This window comes from Phaethon aethereus, assembly GCF_964289735.1.
Source record: "Phaethon aethereus genome assembly, chromosome: 2".
Classification (NCBI taxonomy): Eukaryota; Metazoa; Chordata; class Aves; order Phaethontiformes; family Phaethontidae; genus Phaethon; species Phaethon aethereus.
Window position 1 is genome coordinate 35,925,951 of NC_138582.1, and position 21,763 is coordinate 35,947,713.

Consider the following 21,763-nt stretch of genomic DNA (forward strand, 5'->3'; position numbering starts at 1 on the left):
ACACTCCATTCTTAAAGCACAGTATTAAACAATGACCCTTCTCTTTCTGGAGCTATTATTTTAAAAGGTAGTCATATTCTATCTTTTAATGTGCTTTTAACAGAACCTAATCTTCAGGAAGCTATACTTGCTAAGATGAAAATTAGTTTGCTCTCCTTTAACAAAATGTTAATCTAAAAGGGTTAATGTGAGTTTTAAATCCCAAAGTGTTAAAACCAAATTATACTATACTTTGAAAGCTAATTATACAAAAGCATACAAGAAGAAAACATCAGAGTATTATTACAATATCTCTCTATATATAATATGTGCAAAATTCAATATACAAGCTTCTTGTTACTCATTCATGTTTTTTTTTTTTTAAAATAATGTAAATCTTAGCTTATTTAAACCAGTATAGGTAGTTTGATGTTACTCCTGGGAAACAAAGATTGTCGGTACAAGAACCTCCATAGCTTGGAGGACAAGCAGAACATGGGACTCCTACTTTATATGGTGCTTCTCCAATCCAATTCCCCCTAAAAATAAAAAAGGAAAAAGAATGCTTAGTAATTTCAGAGACAAAGAAAAAAAATTAACCATACTTGTTTTGAGTGACTAATGTCTTCAGTGACATCCTGTAAGTGCCCTGTTACTGAAAACATACATTAATATATTTCTGTAGGCTACTGACAAACATTGATCTAATAATTGCCAAAAACCGGCAGGAGAATGACCATGTCACCCTAGGCCAGTAGTCCATTCCATATGCTTTAGTGTCTGTGCTGAAGTCCCAATCATCTTGGTTTTGCTACAGCCAAGTGATTTTTGACTCTCCGAGCCTGGGACAGAGTATTTTTCACTGGGGGGCTATATTTATGAGAAATTAGCAACATAAGCATCAGTGCAAGTTTTTCCTTGAGCACTTCTTTTACCTGGCAGTTATCTTAAAAGCTTCGTTTTGGAAGGTGGAAAAACAAACTGAGCAAAATCTATTCTCAGGTTGCACTACCCCAGGTCCACATTGTGAAGCTCTGAGGCTGAGTTCGTGGTTAGAGAAAAGGGAAGATGAAAACATACCAGTAATGTACTGAAAAGAACTGTATTTGGGCATTTGTAGGGGTCTCGTAGGTGTTAAAGGGAGGAGGAGGAGGGCTCCCATCTGGGGAATAGAGCTGTGCAATAGAGCCCTGGTGGAAAGGGGTACAAGTCTGGAGTGAAAGAGGTAACTTCGTGAAATGTGAAAAGAGGTAACTCTGAAAGACCTAGGAACATCTGAAAAATGCATCCAGACTTTTAGGTGCTTATATAAACCCTAGGCTTTTAGAGATTCATAACACTCATGATGTAGGCAGAAAGTGAGTTAAAATTAGATTTTTATTTAAATCTTATGTCTCACTGAGCAGAGAACTTTCCTCTAGTTTGCATGTGACGTGGTATAGCAGTGAGTAATGCAATTATTTATGAAACATTTTCTCATCCCCCACCTCCCAGCCAATAACATTGGATCAAAAGCTCTGTTCTGGGTTGTGCCTTGGAAGAAAGAAGGAATCTCTCAAATAATTTGCTCATTCCTACTTCTCTTCCAAATGGGTACAGCAGACTGAGTGCTCAGGAAATATATTTAGTTTGATAACAGATATAGAAATCCAGGAAGACTTTCCTGAAAGCTGATTTCTGCTTCATTTTCTATGCAGTGCATGGCTGATTTGCGTGAGTCCATTAGTTAACCAGCTGCAGGACCTTTTAAAACTTTGTAATTATCCTCTTTAGCTTTTTTTTTCCTGATTTCAGAAGCATAGATATTTTTCATCATTGCAGGATGGTATCAGTGAAAATTATTAGTGTTCTAAATCCTAAATCTTCACCAAATTCCAATCTTAATAACTCTGGTCAGGGCTGTAACATTCACCCCCTTCTTCTTTACAGAAGTTTCAGATGCACTGGTTACTCAGAAGGACACAGCCTTGATTGACTAGTAAAGAGACTTCTGCATGAGTGCCTAGGGACTCTAAACCCAATGTTCTTAATGCAACTTAATTAACTCTTAGAAATATAAACTTAAGCCAGGCAAGACACTCAATATAATTCTTGTGACTATGCAAGAAGTAGATGTGAAAATCCTGATTCCACCACCTATGAATCAAAGGTCTACTCAAAATGTCATCCAGAGAAGAAGCTTGTAACTCCAGGCTTCGGGTTGCGGTTTGAGAAAATATTAAATGTCATTAATACATTGTTAACCGATACACAAACAATGCATCAGTTTTCAATATTGCCTAATGTATAAAACCATTCTTTACCTATATATGAACATGAGAGATGTATTCTAGGAAGTTTGTAATTTTTAATATTTTTTTCAAATGAAGATCTATAGATTCTCTTATAAACTTTGATTTCACCTTGTACATGTCAAGGAGCTAAAAGTCAGATACAGTTTTTGCTGCCTGATACCCCTCATATTAATTTCTTACCACCCTTTTCTAGTAGATATTAAACACAAAAGGACAGAGAAATATCCGTGATTTCCAAAGGTGTTTTTTTTCCAAGTCAGTTTTCTTACTAAATCCTGTATTTTTTTAAGTTACAAAATCTTGAAAAAGTCTTTTACTCATGTAACAGCTAGAATAATGACATATTCTTGCGTATTCTTTACCACAAATGGACCTGTGCCACTGCGAGGTTATGGAAAACATGCTCAATTAATTATACTTAGATTCCTATACAGAACTATGACTTTGCCTAATATTATGCAGAGAAACCAGCCATTTACACTGTCCATGCTGCTTTTGAAGTACTCCTCCAAACCAGACCTCAGATCGAAGCTGTCCCAGAGCCACACTGTATTGATTCATTCTGCACCCAGATGTAAGCTTGGGCTGATATCTAGGAAACACTGGGAGGAAATTCATATCTTCATTTCAACCTAACACAGATCTCTGCACAGCTACCTGACACGGGGCCACCTGTGGGGTGTCTGTGAAGGACCCTGATACGGAAGGCAAGATGAGATTCGTAGACATTGAGCTTAGGTAGATGGCCTTTGTAGCAAACCTGTGCTATGGACGCCATTATGCAGCAGGGCCATAAGCAGAGGTATCTTGTGGGCAACAACATGTGTGCACCGCAAATCAAGGGCCTGATCTACAGTGGAATTGCTTACCTAAGGAAGTCTAGCTCACCATGACTATATATAACACAGCAAAGAAATAAGGAATTGAAAGTAAAGTGGAGTCAGCACAAAGGAGGAAGACAAAAAGAATTATAATAACAATAACAGAAAACAAGTTTTTGCTTTTGTTCCATACATATCAAGTCATTTCCTTTTCTTCATTGTATACCGAAGTCATGCATTTGCTGTATGTTCAGATGTAAAGTTAGAATGAAGGAGCAGCTGGCAGAAAAAGCACAAACAGAGGTCAAGCTGCAGAAAAGGGAGTAAGCAGTCCTATGAAAGAACTAAAACATGCATGAAGTATAAAAATAAACAATATTAAAAGAAAGCAACTCACTTTGGGGCATAGTTGCATACCAAGTAAACAGCTCGTCGCCAAACAGATCCCCAGACGTTCATATTGTGGCATGTGTGGATTGCGCAGCCTATACGATTGGAAGTGGCCCAAACCATCTGAATAAATATTTATTATTGGTGAAGTCCAAATTGAAAAGAAATATATATATACACACACACATTTATTTGAGAGAGAGCTATAAATATATCACAGAAAAGTCCAGCTTTGGACGGTAGATTTTGAATAGAAGAATATAATTTATATAACCTGTGTGTAATGGGTGCACATGGGTCCATAACATCGCATGGGGCACCTGGGGTTGCAGTCCTGAGGATAAGGGAAAGCATAATCCTTCACCTCATCATACCACGGCTTTACCAGCTGGAGAATAGATCGATACCTAGGTTTGTTTAAAAGACAAAAAGAAAAATATGTCATTTTAGATTTAGGTATTTTGGAACTTTCTGCTGCTAAAGCCTCTGATGTAATTCACCTAAATACACATTTTTCCACGTATCACTAGGGCACAGTATTAAGCAATAATACTCTTAAGCCAAATGAACATAGATGGATATCAGTTATTGTTAGAATACACCTGCGTCAGTCTAAGATCTGGATCTCACAGGCTGTTCAAAGGCTGACAAAGTAACTGTTCTGTAGGGTATCTATCTGCCTACCTTCCAGTCCTTACAGACAGGTTCTGGCCCAAGAATCTCAGTAAGTAGGAAGGTCCATGGTCCCAAATGCATGTAGCAGCCCAAGCCTCTGCAGATTTGGCAAGAGTTTCGTCCCAAACCTGACAAAATAAAATATCCTTAGCAGTAGAACAGAAAAAACAAATAGCAATCACAGTGCAAGAACACAAGAAGCAAGTATCTTAAGTCACAAATATACTATAATAACACATCAGATCTGTAACCTGGGCAGAGAGCTCCTGAATTCAGTACACCGTGGGGCAGCATGTACAGATCTAGCAGGATTTGCCCTAACGCTGGACAGAATTCCAGTCCACATCATCAGAGGAAGCCAAGCATCCAGATCTCTCCTTTTTTTCTGGAAAAGCCCTTCCTTGAACAGGTATTCTCCTACCATTTTCCCTTTTGTGTTGATGAGATCCATGTGTGGAGAGGAGTGAAACTTTGGATGGGAGTCAGATGGAAGTTAAAGAGAAGGAGAGGCACACGGGGAAGAAAAATTCAGCACAGGTATTACATACCCCACAAAACCCCAACTCATTTGAAATAGGATCTCAGGAGTGTCTATAGCCAGAGAGAGTGTGTGTGGCAGCTTTACATATTTGAGGCTACAAGGTCAAGAAAAGGGATTCCACAAAGGCAAAGACTATGGATAGCTTCCAGGTGTGGTATGAGTTTCATAATTTTATTCTGCATGGGAGCTGACATTGCTCCCTGCCTGGAAAAAAAAAAGGTAACAGCTCTGTAAGAAGAGGCAATTTGACTTCTTAAGTTCTCCTCCTATGGTAGGAACATGACAAGTGAACCTAAACACTGTCTTGTTCATATTCTTTTCTTGCTCACTTATGTTTGATAACGCCACTGTTTTCTGCACAGCAAATAGACTTGCCTCAGCGGTAACAGAGATACCAGCAATAGCACCTACTGTACCAGTGGAGCTCCAGATAAAGAGTAGCTCACTGTTATATTACAAGTACGCACAAATCCTAGTATATCTTTGTGTTTGAGGGATACCGAAGTAGGCTCTAAATCCTGGAATTAGATGTGCATTTTGAATACCCCAAATACAGGTTTTGTGAATTGCAAGTAGAAAGGCAGGAACAGAATGTGGTAAAATTTCCTACCCAGCCCAACGCAGCTTTTTAAACATAAACCCAAACTCATAAATCTTGAGTGACTACAAAATCAAAAGTACGCTCTCTGAGTTATGAAGTAAGAGGCAAAGTCAGAAATAAACTTACCGAAGGATAAGGTGGCCCACATTACAAATGTTTTCTGCTCTATGAGCTAATAATTATTTCTAATACTGAATTAATAGTTTTAATGTCGCAAACCTGGCGAGTGAAAAGACTGACCACAGATCATGGACTAGGACAGTAATTCATGCCCTGACTCTGTCTGGTAGTTTGTGAAATTTCTCTAACTGGAAAGGACAAAATTCAGTAAATTGTATAAAAATGCTATATCGTTGAAACAAGCTTTTGGTAATATGGAATGAGTGAGGTACCTCCTAGACTAACACTGAAGTGCAACAGAGATCAATATGAACACTTAAAGCAAATGATCTTCCATTCAGGTACGATGGATGGTGCTTAAAGCAGAGCAGATTTACTTTACACCTGTTCGTAAAAGGTCCCAGAACAAAGTCAAGGCAAACTGCTAGTAAAAGGGCAAAACAGAGAAGTGTTAGGAAAAAGCACGCTAAGAAGGAATGGTCTTCAAGCCAGAAAGTACCTTGACTTAGCTCAGAAAAATGAAGGGAATTTCTCGGAGGAGTTAGAGATAAGTCTTGGGAAGAGAAGGCTAAACGGGAGCGCTAGGGTACAAGAGAGGGGACCCGGGGCTGCTATGGCACCGTCCGAAATCCAGGAAATGCTCCAGGGCCCAAGAGGAAGAAAACTGTATCGACATTTGTTCTGCTTTGTATCCCCGACGTTAAGTCAATTAGCTACATGTGGCCAGTGTGCAAATAACCCTTTATAACCTCCGCAGTGTATCAGTGGCCCCAAACGGAGGGCTTAAAGAGGGGGCAACAGTAGGTACAGGCACAACAGCCCTCCTGGGCAGTGTGCCCGAGAGGCTGGGGCCACCGCCAGCGCTTGGAGCCTCCCAGGAGGAGCACACGGATCCAGCGCCTGGGTCCAAACACAGCTGCCTGGTGCGCATCCATAAGGGGCAGCTCTGCCAGGACTGCGACACCCCATAAACACCCTCCTTTGCTGGGATTAATCATGCTTCTGGCACGAGCGCTCGCCGCCCGGAGGCTGAACACGAGGTTTGCGTGCTCGCTCCCAAGCGACCTGGCTGCAGTCCCGCAAGAATCTCGGTGCGTACTGTATCTGCACAAAGAGCGCCGAGCTCCCGATTTCCACCCGGCGTATTTTCGCATACTAAATTGCATCGCAAAATAGCACGTTAGGTGTTTCAAAGAAATGTGAAGGCTGGGTTAGGTTTTCACTATTAATGCCTTCTCTAAACGAGGCACAGCCCCTGTCTTGGACAGTGAGAGCATTGCCAGTCCACTTTCGTTTCTCCTCAGCTTCATTTTCTGGTTCTCGGGAATCTTCTGCAGTATTTGATTAGTAGAGTTCCAGGGGGTTGTTTCAACCCCAGTTAAAATGTTGTGGGTTTGGCAGGTAAGCGTTACTGTGATATATGGTGTGCTCTGGTTTCCATTATCTATTTGCTCTTGACCACTCTCTGGACATATGAAATTTTTGGCAAACAAGAGAAGAGAGAAAGAAAAAGAAAATAACCACTGAAGAAGAAGTAAGGGGGAGGGGAGCATACGCAGCATCTTTTAATTTCCTCGATTCCTTCATTAGCAGGCTGGTGAAAAGCCCTTGCACAGAGTCCCCTCCTGCTATGTAAATCATTTGTATTTCATGGGAGAAGATAAAGTGCATTATCTACCTTATTTTATTTTACTTTATTTTATTTTACTTTATTTTATTTTACTTTATTTTACTTTCCCAGAGGAAAAGGTGGTCTCAGTCCCTCTAGACTAGCTCTAGGTCATCAAAAAAAGGCAAATGATTAATATAGGCTGAAGCAGAAAAATTATTATCTCATAATGCCCTAAAATCTTCTGTAAGAGACTGTACTGTTTGTTCACACCTTTCAAAAGAAGTCTGGTCCTGAGTCCAGACTTGTATTAATTTGTATCTCAGTTCAGTCCTCTGTTTTGGGGATGTAAGAGAAGAGGGCAAAAACATTTAGATTTTTGAACCCATGAGGCTTCATTGTTGTACATAGATAAATAGCATATAAAAAAATAGAAAAATGGCCTAAAAAGAGAAACTGATGCAATTTGAAAACCAGAGGGGAAGTTTCTGTATGAAGAGAAATTAAAAAATTCAAGGTAATTAGCAAAGAATTTAAAAAAACAGTGTGATAAACAAAATTATGAACTCTGAAGTGATGGCCAATCCAGTGTTTCTATTAAATGTGTTAAGAGAAAGCTGCCTGACATGAACACAAAACTGCAAAAGGGAAAAAGGAGAAAGATTTGCATACTCAGTGGGTCAAGATCTGAGGACATGACTCACCCTCAAATGCTAATGATGCAAACTCCCAGTGCCAAACTACGCTCGTTCTCTCCCTGGGGATAGCAAATCTTCATTTGCCACGTCGTTAGTAGTTGGGGAAGCAGTCACCTTCCTTCCACCCCCCAACTCTCCAGATCACTGATTTGGTCCAGCATGGAAGCCCTCCCCACTCCTCAACTGGGTCTATCTGAGCTGCGATAGAGTTAAAGCGTCTCACCACACTTCCATTGGCAACTTCAAGTGAACATCCTTTGGCCAATTTATTTTTCTTTCCTCAGCCAAAGATTATTTTCCTAGAAAGCTGTCCGACTGTGCTCTCTGCACTGCTCCCTGCAAAACAACACTTCAAAACTACACTTCACTTGAAAATTGTCAAGCAGGCTGAACACAGGGAACAAGCCAGTGCTTCTACATAGGCAGTTTCAACGCCAGAGACCACTTTCTGAAGCTTTATGGGACAACTCTGGGGTGTTCTCTGCATTCACACAGCACATGCTGGTTGAGAGTCAGGAATAAAATCTTAGCACTAATAAAGTCAGTGGGAATTTTGCCAGCAAGGCTACAGTTTCACCCAAGATGGGTTTTTTTTGTGTTGTTGTTTCACTCTGTAAACAAATAGTACAATAAATCTGTTATTCCCATAACACATAATACTCAATGGAGTATAAAACGCAATCTCTTTAATGTTAAAAACAAATTTCCTGAAACCCAAAAAGAGACCTTCCTTCCTCAAGGGAAGCCTTTTAATGTTGTGGGTCACAGTTCCCTCATACCCTCCCTTTCTATAGCTGTTTCTATAGCTGTCTCTCAGTTGTTCTTAGATACTTTATATGTAGAATTGATGGAGGTGCCCTTTTGTTCTTTGTTGGAACAGCTTTGTTGGAACAGGAGGTCCTAGTCACAACTATCCCCTTAGGTATGAAAATGATGGTAAAGCCGATTAAACGTTATGATGAGGAAAAAGAAGAGAAGCAACTACAATATTACAAAGATCTGTCCGCAACATTTGTTGAACAATAATTGGCTGTCCCCTTCCTACATTGACAGCTACGCTTTCATTTGAGGAATGATGTACATAACCGTTTTTAACTGTAATTTGAACTTAGAAACAAAGCTCTTCTGCTCACTCTCATTACAGTCAGAATTGTATTCCTAATATCAATCATTTAAATGGAGTAGTTATCTCTTGACACCCTGCTCCACACGTCCTAGGGGGCAAACCTTGTTGCAGAACAAAGCTGAATGCAATAGGGGACTGGACAGCAACTTCACTATTTTATCTGTAAGTAGAAAGCATTGAACAAGCACATGCAACACAAATTAAATGGAGCTCTCTTAATCCGAATCACTTGTTCTTACTGCAAACTTTCTAAAGGACTGCTGTATTAGTGCAAACATACTGTTAGTCTGGATACATTAACACTGTGGTAATTTTACTTGAAAAGTAAAAAGTTTCATATTCCTAGTTTTAAATACATTACTGCAACATCTATTAGCACAGCCTGAACATGCAAACTTTGCTGAGAACATGCGTGAATGATGGATATAAGAAGTCATGGTTAAATTACACTGACTAAAACAGAGTAGGGATTCAAAGCAGCACCCTTGGGGTCTGGAGCCTATTGCTGGTGCTAATGAAACATCAGGCTTTGGGTTTTTGATGGTATCAAGGAAGTGTGTCATGTGGGATCTGTACCTTTGTTAAAGCAGGGGTCATAGACGCCCTATAGGCCTTCAGTATGACTAGGTGAAATAGTTAATATCAGACCCTGCTTAAGGACCTTCTCTTTTCATGGAGCACATCTCAGTTTCACCGGACAACATGTTGGAGTCCTTCTAGACTGGCATCGTAATATTTGTACTGTGTAATTACATAAAGGTTAGGAAACTAAATCTTCTTCTTGTGTAAGGTCTGATTCAGGACCTCTGGCTATCAGTGAAGCTCATGACATGACTGTGTTTTTTCCTTAAATTACTCTATCTCAGTAATATGATCCAAACACAGGCACCACAACACCTGGAAACAGTACTAAAACACTGGGTTTCAAGCTGACTTTGTGAGATGTCAGTTTGCAGTCCACAGGGCTCTAGGAAGCAGTCCATGTCTCTCAAAGCTAAGCTTGGCCATCCACAGGATGCCAAACACCTGGAGAATTCCAGTAAAACAGATACTTAAACCAATAGTATCTTTAGAGCTGAACAGGTAAATTGAAAACTAACATTTTAGTTGCCCCCACTAGAGATGCCACACCTGAGGAAGAATGACTGATACTGTCACACAGAATTGCACCCCTTTGTAAGTGCTCTTAAAGTTCAGAATTTGGCAGAAGAGAAAGAGAAGATCCATTATTCCTGGCAAATATGGGGAGTGAGGAAAAAAAATATCAACCTACTCTTTGGTAGTCTAGTTCTTCATTATGCAATGTGTGGAGAAAGGAGAAGTACTATTCAGACGGGGATGACCATTGAGAAAGCTGAAACATTTTTAATTTTTTTTTTTCCCCTGAGTTCCTGATTTTTGGAGACAAAAAGTAACCTGTTTTCAGAATAATGAGACACCTTCCCTGAAGTTCAGAATGCAGATTTCCAGTGACAAAAGAAAATATCTGACTTAGTATTTTTATATCTTTATACATGCCTTGTTGTATGAGAGAGACATCGTTAACAGAACAAACAGCAATGAACTCTCTCTCCTCTTCTCTGCAAGTACTCTGAAATGGTTATTAATGGTAACAGGTAGCCAGAATTTGTGATCTAAATACAAGCGAGCCGAATACACAGGGGTACACTGTATTAATGGTTTTCTCATTCTATGTGGATATCTGTGTGTAAAATAGATATTTTTAGAAGCATTTAACTTCACAGCCCTCATTGTCGCCAAGAAAACATGAAAAAAACAAAGAAGTAGGAGCGCTCCTTCCCTGGGATTGCCAGCAGACAGGCTGTGTAGCTAGAAGAGATGGGCTAGCTGGGGAATTCATAAAGATATGTTTTTTTACCTGGGAGCCTAGGGGGTCTGCTAATGATCATTTCAAAGTATTCAAGCGACACAGAACCATGCTTCCACTCTTCTTTTGCCATCATAATCCTTAATCTCTCCTGGGTCGGTTTTATTAATATAAAATATTAATAAATATATATTTTATTTATTATTTATTCCTTGCCAGTAGCAAGGAAGCTCCCCTCGCTTGCACAAGAGTACAAGAGAGCCTCAGCAGAGCATTGCTCTGAATATTAAATACCAGCAGCAGCACTCAGTACTTTACTGTTTGGGTTGGGGTTTTTTTGTTTTGTTTTGTTTTGTTTTAATATGACATATCAACTAGGATAATGTTCTGCATATTTCTCAGTGGCAAAGTAAGTACTTTGAGCAAAACATACACATCCCAGTCACTCATTACCCTCGTACGAATGCCCGGAGCGCCCATGGGGCAAGGGCTGCTGCCCATAATGCCACGAGAGCCACGGTGTCAGTAGCCCTTCAGCTGGCTACCACCGACTGTACAGCGGGAGTGACAAGCACCAGGTACAGGTTTGAGCGCAAATCCAGAGATAAAAGCTGAAATATGCTATTTTCATCACTCTCCTCTTCAGCTTCTTTACACGACTGCAGTTACATGATGAGATTGCAGACGAAATGTTGGGATATGCACTTTGAACACAGTTGCATGCCAACACTGCTACATTTTGCAGTAACAGAAAGTGGCAATTTGTTTAAGAGTTTTGGCATCTTATTTGTCATTAATCGATGTTTACTGTGGACTCATATTAGTGTCTTCAGACTTTTATTTGGCACAAAAATTTCCACTGTGGCTTCTATGCACCTGAGAAAGGTGGCCAGTACGACTTTCTTTTAGCAGTGATCAGTCAAAAAATTAACCTTTCTACCTCAGGCTTCTGATTTTATTTTCCATTAGCCCTGTGCTTCGGCTTGTTCACCCAGCTGAAGATGAGAAGCTTTTACTTCCAGAATGGCAGCAAGTGGGAAAGAAGAAAACCTCAATTTAAGCGATTTCTTCTTGCAAGAAAAACATTGGGAAGCTGAGGGATGAAATCCGACATCTCCATCCCATCTGTGCAGCTGCACTCCACAGCTGCTAGAGCAAGTCCCGGAGCGGATTAGCAGATGTGAGCTGCTACCCTCCAACATGCAGATCTTGTCCTCATGGGTCATTCAGCCGTGCAGCCTTGCATCGGCCGTGCCGCCTGCACGTGCAGTGGCCATTTCTCAGAAATCCCACAGCAGCAGCGTGCAGGGCACGCTGGGGGCCCTTGCACAACTTCTCCCCTTCTCTTTTGTATAGTTGAACCGGTAGCATTTTCAGGTTCAGAGACTTTCTGTAGGACCCCCCACCATGTCCACTACCCCAAATCTGGCACAAAGCTTAATGAAACAACCCACCAGCCCCTCTGCCTGCATGCTTTTTCAGCAGTGACTGAAAATCTTTTTGCCTTCACTTTTTTCAATACATACAGTGTGATGAAAACATATGAGCTCATTGGAATTTATAGACAGATTTGGCAAACTTTATATATTTATTTGGGCTCTGAGATCATTTGGAGTCTAGGCTGTCTCTCTCTCTAAGAATATGAATACTTTCTGCTCTCAACTGACACCTGTTAGAAATTTTACTGTGCATACTGTAATTGGTGCCTACCACATGTGCAAGTCCTTTCCCAAATGCATTAGGTACTAATTAGAAAGTTTACAAAGAAAATTGCCAAAGTCAACCCTCTAGAGAAAAAATCCTGATGGGAGTTGCAGTTCTGTACTTCATTCTTTCGCAAATAAATAGAGGGTTAATACATCAAGCTGCTTGTCTCTCCACTGCAACTCAAAGTAAAATGTTTTATAGCCAATTTACTCTCATATAACCAAACCTCCAAACATCTGAGTCACAATTCTGAAGGGCTTAGTATTAGGTCTGTCTTATAGTAATCGGGGCATCTCCAGACAGATGTCTAAGAAACCTCATCGCCAGCAATTCTCTTCTTATGAAAATTCACGTCTATATTTTATACAGGAGTTTATATTCCTGGGTGTCTAGTTGGTCCAAATTCAAACTCCTATCATTCGAAACTTGACCACTGCTAATAGTCAATTTGTTTCTTCTAAAGGTTGTCCACATTTCTTTTCATGTTTGGCACCAGGTTTTTAAACAATAAGAAACAAAGAAAATTGGTAGGCTGTCAGATCTAATAACAATAAGCTTCCCTGACGTGCTATTATTTGTTTAGCTTTTGGAAAAGTTAAATATCAGAGCTACATATCTTAAAATATTCAGTGCTTTCCTAACCTACTGCAAGGCATATTTTAGTTGGCAAGAGCTTATCTCAGAAGTGGTAATAAAAATGACCAAACTTTGTCTAGCTCCATGTCACCCTGACAATTGGTCGTAAGTCTGAAGAGGAAGGTGTCTGACCTCTATCATTTTAAATATGATCAGAAAAAAATGCCTTTTCTCAAAACCATAAAATGTGAATGAAAAATGTATTTCTTTTGTAGTGTCGTTTCTCTTATATATGAAAAAAGAATCCAATTTTTAAACTTTTTTGTTACTAACCACTGAAGTTTTTCATTAAAACAAAAAAAGTTCTTAATTTCTTTAAAAGTTTTCCAAGAAAATACTTATTATTTTCTAAGTTGCTCTAACTGAAAGATATGGCAGCATGACATAAAAGAAAACACATAGCAGCTTCTTTCTGCAGGATAGAGAATAAGAAGAATAGTTCTTCTCAGAAGAAAGCTCAATTTAAGTTTCTTTCTCTTGATACAGATTAACAGATATCACTGTACAGATAGAGATGCAAACCAGTTCATTCTCAGTTGAGTTAAAGTAGACCTCAAACCCCGTCCCAGGGCACTTGCAGGTGCATTCATACATGGAGGTGCCTGTGCTGAAGTCAGTATTCTGCGTACAAAAAGCAAACAAGTGGTTATCCTGGGGTTTCTATCTTCTGCTGTCTTTAGGATACACACTTCCACGGACCTGGACAAACTATCCTTCTTTTCAGATTTTCTTTTCAGGTACAGAAAGAGGATAAAAATGCTGAGAGGTTTAAGGTTACTATCATCTCCATTCATGTATGAAACAAAGTACTGTGTACTTTGGATCAAGATTCTTGTGAAAAATGCCCTGTCTCTGTTTTTAGCCAAGAAGTTCAAGAGGTGCTACATTTAATAATAAAGGAATGTCTAATTCTGAGGGCTCTGGGCAGGCTGTTTTTCTATCTGAGACTTTACTAGGTTGTTTTTTGTTTGCTTAAACTCCTAGAAGGCTTTCTGCTAATACTAAATTTAAATAATGTAAATATTCTCTCTTAAAACACCAGCAAGATGGATGTTTTAAAATTCTTATGCATAAAACATTGGAAAGGATCTCTAATACCAAAGCAAGTTTAACACAGTCATTCTTTATCACAATATTTATCAACAATGGCATTTTTGGGGAAGTTCTTCAGACTTTTCACGGAGCGCTTTCCAGGAAAGGTCCTTTCTGTTCAACTCTTAAACAGGTTTTCTGTCATTTACTCTGAACATAACTGATGGCTTTTGTACTTCATATAGTTAGCATCCACTTCGATTTGACCCTAGATGAACACCAGTTTAGGTACTGAGACTGAATGGGGGTTCTTAGCCTCTTGCAGATGAAACTCTGCTAGAAAAGTGAGCAGCATCCTGCATCTCACTGATAGCCAACGAGTAGGTACAGTAGGAAATAGATAAGTGGATAAACTCACCTGGTAAGTGGGTAAACTCACCTGTGAGGCAAAAGAGAGCTAGGTAACTCTATTGTGCCAAAATTAGCAGAAAGTAAACTCCACTTACTCTTGCTTGCTTTCAGCTTACTGTCTTTTGCCATGTTTTGCCTCCATTGCAGAAAAAGGCTGAGTATCCTGTAAAATGACTGTTTCCTTTCAAAGCTGTCACGCAGACACCCCTAACTGTAACCATGTAAACCACATCAGATCTCTCTGTTTTCTTCTAATTTTCTGAGGGGATTGATATTCCAGAATTCATTAGCTCGTGATCTTCAGATACTCCTAGTGCTGGGTCATGGTACTGGGCAGAAGGGACATACTCAGACAGCTAAAGAGAAACAGAAGTAGTAGGAGGGAGAAACTGGAACCAGTGAACACATTCCACATTTACACCCCTTCTCATTTGTTCTTACCTCACTTGTGAATTCCCAGCATAGAGCAAGTTAAAAGTTATGGCAAACTGGGATAGGCAGACTACACTGGGGAAGCTCTGAGCTCCTTGGTATCTCTCTTCCCAGAAGACTGGGATGGGCTAAACTTAGACTTACTTTGTACCCTGGCATGATGAAAAACCGATTAAGATCTTTGAACCCTGACTCATCATCTGATTACTTTATTTCAACCTTCAGCATGTATATAGGATTTAAGGGAACAGGGCTATTCAGTGGAGAAAGTAGGCTGCCAGTAACTTCTAGAGTAAATTCTCCATTGCATTATGGCCCTTGCGTCTTTAAACATGCATCGTTAAAATGATGGGCCTAATCTGAATTGACATTTAAGGGTGCCGTTCACTGACTTAACAAAAGAGCTATAAATGGAGTGCAACTGTAATTTGCTCCAATATGCAGAAGTATTGTAAGACATGCACATGGAAATCAAGGAAACATTATATGCATGCATGCATCTTAATGAATGCCAAGAAAACTGTCAGTAAATAGTAAAGGGTAATGTTTGAAATGAAAAAGGAGAAAAATTCTATTGGGCAGTTAAAAAAGTTCCTATAAAGATTAATTATCTGAGTTTTAGAGTGAAATATTTAGGTTAGACATTTGGAAATCATTTCTATTCCTAAGGTAAAATGTTTGCCAAGAGATGTGACTGAGACAGCATCACTATATGCGTTCAGGAGTAGACAAGATGAAAACCATATGTATTTAATGTAGAAGGAAGTCCTGCAACAGGGCAGGGATAAACTATATGAATTAAGAAATCCTATCCAACTCATTAGACATAAATCTTGAAGGAGCTAGTCTTGCAGTCCTTACTCACAGACATGGATGATTTCAGTGGGACCATGTAGATGAGCCAGGGCAAACAACTCAAGAACAAAATGTCCTCTAAAATTTAGAATGGTCTGTAAGAAACCACATTGACAACAGCAAAAAATAGGTAAACAAGTTGAGAAGCTTGTATTTATCAAAAATGCTTTTGAATTGCAGAGAAAACCAAATTAATGCATTTTTTCCATGTCCATATAAAAGGCATTAAATAGGACTTTGGAAAACTTGAAGTAGGCTTTTTTTCCCATTTTCCATCACCTATTGCATAGTCACAGAGCACTTTTAAGATCAGCTTGACAGCAAGAAAATTTTATCAAGACTTTCAAATTTAGGAGTGAAATAATAATGCAGTTATTTACACTTGTGACCACTAAGTGGGCTACTTTCTTGCTTCTCTGACCTGACTTTGTAAATTGTCTGCAGATCTTCATGGACAGGAAGCACAGTCTCCAAATTCATCACCTCAGCAAAGAGGGCCACTCCTGGGCCACACAGAGTGCACAGATTTTCCCCATGACTTACAGGTACTCCCTCACAGGACTACAGGACCTCCTTGTGGAACACACTTACTTTTCTTTTAGAACAACAGTGCATTTCCTTCGTCCATTTTCTCACAGACTTTCATATGGATTTACTAGAAATGAATAGGCGCAGACTCCATTCCCTTCCAGCTCCTCTGCCACCATGTCATGAGAAATTGTCTTTTTGTTGCCATGAAATAACTCCTGGTTATCCAAACTAACTCATTTCAGGGTAGTCTGGGAATCTTTTACTATTTTGAGACCTACAAAGTGATGTGTTCAACTAGGGGCAGATTTTCCCAAATATAAAAATTTATGCAATCAATGAACAAAAAGGAATTGAGACTATATCAGAACATCTATACAGAAGCAGGCTCAAGTTTATCTAGAGCATTCTTCTGCTCTTAAAACCTTCAGACAGCATTCCACAAACAGCTTCATGTTTTTGAGTGTGCAACCATGCCCCACCTATTATGCTTCAGATATGCTACTGCCAGTCTACTACAATGACATTGATCAGTCCTAGGCTCAGGACTCATCCTTGCAGAGCCAGCAGTGAACTACTCCACAGCTTGTCTTTCGGTATGGCTCCTTAACAAGCTATTCAGATCACCTTAGAGCATTTTTAACTCGAACAGATTTTCCCACTTTGCCTATAGGAACGCCATGGAGGACAGTGTCCTCATTAAGGACCACCTATGTCAGGGTTACTGCTTCTGCTTGGTGCATGTGAAACTGTAAAGAGCATGCCTGTATGTAAGTACCTGCTCAACCTTTTTTTATAGGCACACAGTGACGTGGGTTACAACAAAGACCATACGGACTTTTAAGAAACTGGCCTCAAGTGGGGATGATTGTAGGGAAGGTAAAAATAACATTTGTCTCTCATAGGAACAGATATTTCATTATTGAATGTTTTGGGAGCCTAAAGATAGTATCAATGCATGCTAAATGACATGTTTTATGAGACTCAAATTTCAGCTGGCAATATATTGCAAATCTTTACTGGCCTACCAAGCAGCTGAGATGTTCCAGAAAGGCAACGCAAGCCTCTGTAGTAGAGAATTAGCATTCAGAAAAAGGAATTTGTTTGTTCACAGACTTCCACTGGATTTGAAAATTTACATACCTTCCACACTAGAGAACTGCAGGTCATTCTACACCTCACTTTTTCTGAATCACAAATTTTATGGAATCTTCCTGTTTTTTTCCAGAAAAAATACACAAAGCCAAGTGGATAATTTTCACTCTTTGCCAGATCACAAGTATGGCGTCATCTTTCTTTCTGCAGGTATGACATCAGCTTTCAGACTACAAGCAAAGACTGGAGAATGGCAGTCTTAGGATGAGGAAGAATGATGCTATAAGATCACCTAAATTAAAAGAAGAGGTCCTTATTTCTACATTATAGGCCTGAAAGTTGTTTTCTTTCTCATTCACTGTCCTTCACATATGCACTGACTCTAGACTTGTAATTGCAGAAAAAATGCCAGTTGAAGGCATCAGTAGTAGCATAACCAGAACCAAAATGAGGACTACTTTAAAGTCTGACGCATAGGGTGCTAATGTCCCAAGGGTGCTCAGGTCCCAAGAGAAAGATTTCCCAAAGTCTAGCTGGCATAAAACACACCAGTTTCTCTCACTAGGGACTGATAATAGAACAATGTCTCCCATCGTTGCTTTTGACTTCCCAGCTGTCCACTTTCAATGGGGACTGCATACAACAACAGACTGGAGCAGCACTCAGACCCACCTCTTCCAAAGAGAATTAAAACACTCCCCCAGCTCCGTTACTGCAGTGTTCGTCTGAACCTCCCCTGCCTAACGCATGTGCCTTCAAAGCCATTCTTCAAGACGTCTCATCCAAAGTCCTACAGCACACAAACCTTCCACAGAGTAGAAGCAGACAGAATAATGCCCAAGGAGTTCAAAGGATCTATAAATGCACTGAACGTGTGAGAAGCAGTCTGCATCAGGGGAAGGAACAGAATGTGTCAAGGAGAAAAGCCCAAAAAAGAGTCAGATGTGGAATCACAAGAACAAACCTGTACAGCTAAACCCTGATTTCTTACCAGTGGAGAAGAAAAAGCAAGTGGAACTCTACAGAAATGATTCATGAGAAGAACAGAGCTCCTAACAGAATTAGGAAAACAGAACAAAACACAATTTAATATGACTGTGGACAAAGAAAAGATGAGAAAACATCTTTTTCTTGTGCTTCCAAACTGCTTAGTTCTTCTCTACTTCACCACACTTACAAGAGGTTTCCACAACTTACTATATCTGTAATTCCAGCTCTCTAACATGTGACATCCTTTTTAGTCATTGTTAAGGGAAATGGGAAAGGCCACTTTCATCACTGTCAGTGCACTTTCCTATAGTGTTCAGGACAGGAACACACACTCTGTAATACTTTTTCAGTACAGTCTATGTTGTCTGCTGGTAATGACAATGTGTTTGCTATCTTAGTTATTAAAATGAGTACTGAGTGACACAACATCTTTTATATATAACAGTGGCAATCTTATGTCCCTATAAGATACAACAGATGCTGTGCCATACACTGAAATTATACAGAGACCAATGAATGGACTAAGCAAGTTCAAATGGGCATTACTGATACAGGGGTCCCCAGTTTTGGTATGGCTTATACCACCATGTCATCTTCAAGACCTTCCTACCAAAGCCTTTCTGTAGTCACAGAGATAAAAAGTTGATGATGATAGCTGTTGAAGTTGATAAATAGATGATGCCACAGCTACAAACCAGACAGCAGAGCAAGCTACATGTGATGTTGCTCAGTAGGCTTTTTTTGCTCTGCAAAGTTACATGGGACATAGACTGACTAAATTTTCAAAAAGACTTGGTGTCAAAGGGCCGGCTGCCACTTGGGAATCCACGTTCAAGTTGCACTCTGGATCATTACCTAAGTAGCTTGAGGTGCTGCTCTGAATTCTGCAGCATGAAGTCACAAAGTACTTTCAGAGCGGGAAACCAAATGTGAAAGAAAGCCTCAAACCTTGCCCTTGAGACTACTAATGGGGCTGATGCTGACGGGGACACAGGTACATCCTATGGCTGGTTGGTACTGGTAAAAGCAATAGTAAGATGAGCAAGGAAAAGAATAGCATGTAAGCTGTAAAGAGCATGGCTTAAATCTTGATTTTGTATCAAACTTTGCACAGTACCATTGCAGAGCAAAGCTGCATCAGAATACACAACCAATACAGGTAAAAGACTTGGCAATTTATGCATATGAGTGCATTAAAAGAGTTTTAATCAAGGAAGCTTGCTTTCTCCAGTTTTGAAGGTTTTTTTTACCGAACAGGTTAAGAACACTGCACTTGCAAAGCTCTCGGGAATATAACAGGGTGCTGGCTTCACTTAAGCAAACTGCAGGAGCACATTTCTAAAACACACAAGCCAAGGAAGGGCACGGTAGGCTGCCATTCCCTCAGACATTACAACAAAGTTTATTTATGCAGAATCAAAGGAAACATCAGTGGAGAGCACAGCAATGAAAATGATGACTGAGCTTGACTTCTGACCTCTCTGTTTTTTCTGTCTCTGACCTTTCCACTTAACCAAACTTCAAACTCAGCCTATGGTATGGCAACAAGCCTTCATCCTGCAATGTTTTGAGTGCACTCAGCATTTTGAGATGCTGCTGGGATGTGCTAAATAGATTACATGATCAAATCCAGATTTAGGTAACATCTGTGACAGAAAGATATCCAAATTGTTAGTCATTAGCTGCTAAAAAGGAGGAGTTGTTATTACTGTTATCCCCTTTTTATGTCAAGCTGATGGTGTCCTGTTTCTCAAACCTGTTAACTGTCTGTTGTCATATGAGAAACTCTGTGACTTTAAGCAGATATTATGGTGCTGACACAACTTGTCTGTGCTTTCAAAACAATATGAATACCTTACTTTGAAGGTAAAAAAATGTGTGCTTTCCCAACCTATGTTTAACATTAGAACTCTACAGTATGCATGCATTCAAAGTTGGAACACAAAATAGCAAACACGCTGCTTTAGCTAGTAGTGCCAAGTACGAAATCACAGTAAATGAATAACTTCTATCATACCTGTAGGAACAGATAATTCACATAATGAGTATTTGCCAATATGGGGAAAAGGAGCCTGCCACAAACATAACATTTTGACCACACTGAAATCCTACACTCTAGAGAAACATTTAAAAGTATCATTGTATTTGATGGAAAAATAAAAGTAATGGGTCCACACAAGCAATAGGCAGTAAGTAAAACACATGAGCATGAGCCAAACAGTACATCAGATGACTTACTTTGCAAACACAGTTTTACCATATTGTCTTCAAAAGTACTATGTGTGAAAGAAATTAGAAATGGTAATCTGGCTACCTTTTTGCATACATCAGGACAATGACTTTCAGTGTACTCCACAAAAGCAATGGGGCTACTAATGATTAGTACTTTAAACACATGCAGTCACATGTTGTGATCACATACTATTCTTCAGGCCAAGAAGCAGTTAACTCACAACTTCATTTACTTGGATCCCAGAAGCTTCATTGGGACTACTCATGGAAATGGAAATTCAGCTGGGCAAGTAAGAGGTTCAGAGTTCAGTATTTAGCTTTTGCTTGCTTAAGTTAGTGCAACTTAAAAAGTGTAAGGAAAGAATACTTCAGTAAGCAATAATAGTTAAAAATAATTTGTCTACTTAAATAAACCCTCACAATTTGTTTAAGAAAATGAAATTACTGACTTACAGTTTGTTTTACTCTGAAATAAACAAAGTTCACTTACCATATATTCCATGTTGGAAGCAGGTGGGAAGACTTTGCCTCTGACTTGATTATGATAATCAAGAATGGCAATCATGTCATTCTGTGAAATGTAGCGCTTCCGTCTGGCTTTGGGAATTTTTGCAGAGTCCAAATGAGCTGCCAAAGCCGTCTCAATGTCAGTGAAATTATCGTCTGACAGGAGTAGGTCAGTGGAGTTGGGTAACACTAATGCACTTGTTTCACAGAGAATGGAAAGTAAGAAAGCACAACTGATTGCAGCGATTACTGTCATTTTGGGGCCAAAGGAGAAAGATAGGCCACAGAGGTACTCTGCTTTAAGTCAGGGCAGTAGAAAACAGATCTGTAGAAAAGAAGATGTCAAAGATGTGATTCTCTACATCTGGGTAGCAAGACAAAGTGAACTGGCAGGCTGTGATCAGAAAAATTATTCTGTCAGCTCAATCATAAAAACAATCCAGTCAGAACATGTTACTCAGCAATTTTCAATAACCGTATTATCATTCCGTGACAATAACTCACTGGTAATATGTTCTTACTACCAACACACAAAATGAAGTATCATCGTACCATGAATTACATGATCAGAGCTAGTAGTATTCCTGAAATAGTGACAGTTGTCTCACACCAGATCAGTCCATAAACCACACTATAAATCTTAAATGGGGAAACTG

At 39.6% G+C, this 21,763-nt stretch overlaps 1 protein-coding gene across 1 annotated transcript; it reads right to left on the reverse strand.

Annotated features, from left to right (window-relative positions):
• Positions 1 to 237: 237 nt before the first annotated feature.
• On the reverse strand, positions 238 to 21,363 carry PI15 (peptidase inhibitor 15; the record flags this gene model as incomplete). The annotated part of the gene is made up of 5 exons (XM_082015198.1): positions 238 to 518; positions 3,492 to 3,607; positions 3,759 to 3,891; positions 4,169 to 4,287; positions 21,091 to 21,363. 5 exons carry the CDS (start codon positions 21,361 to 21,363, stop codon positions 383 to 385), a joined length of 777 nt encoding a protein of 258 aa, XP_081871324.1. The 3' UTR covers positions 238 to 382.
• Between the last annotated feature and the right edge of the window lie 400 nt (positions 21,364 to 21,763).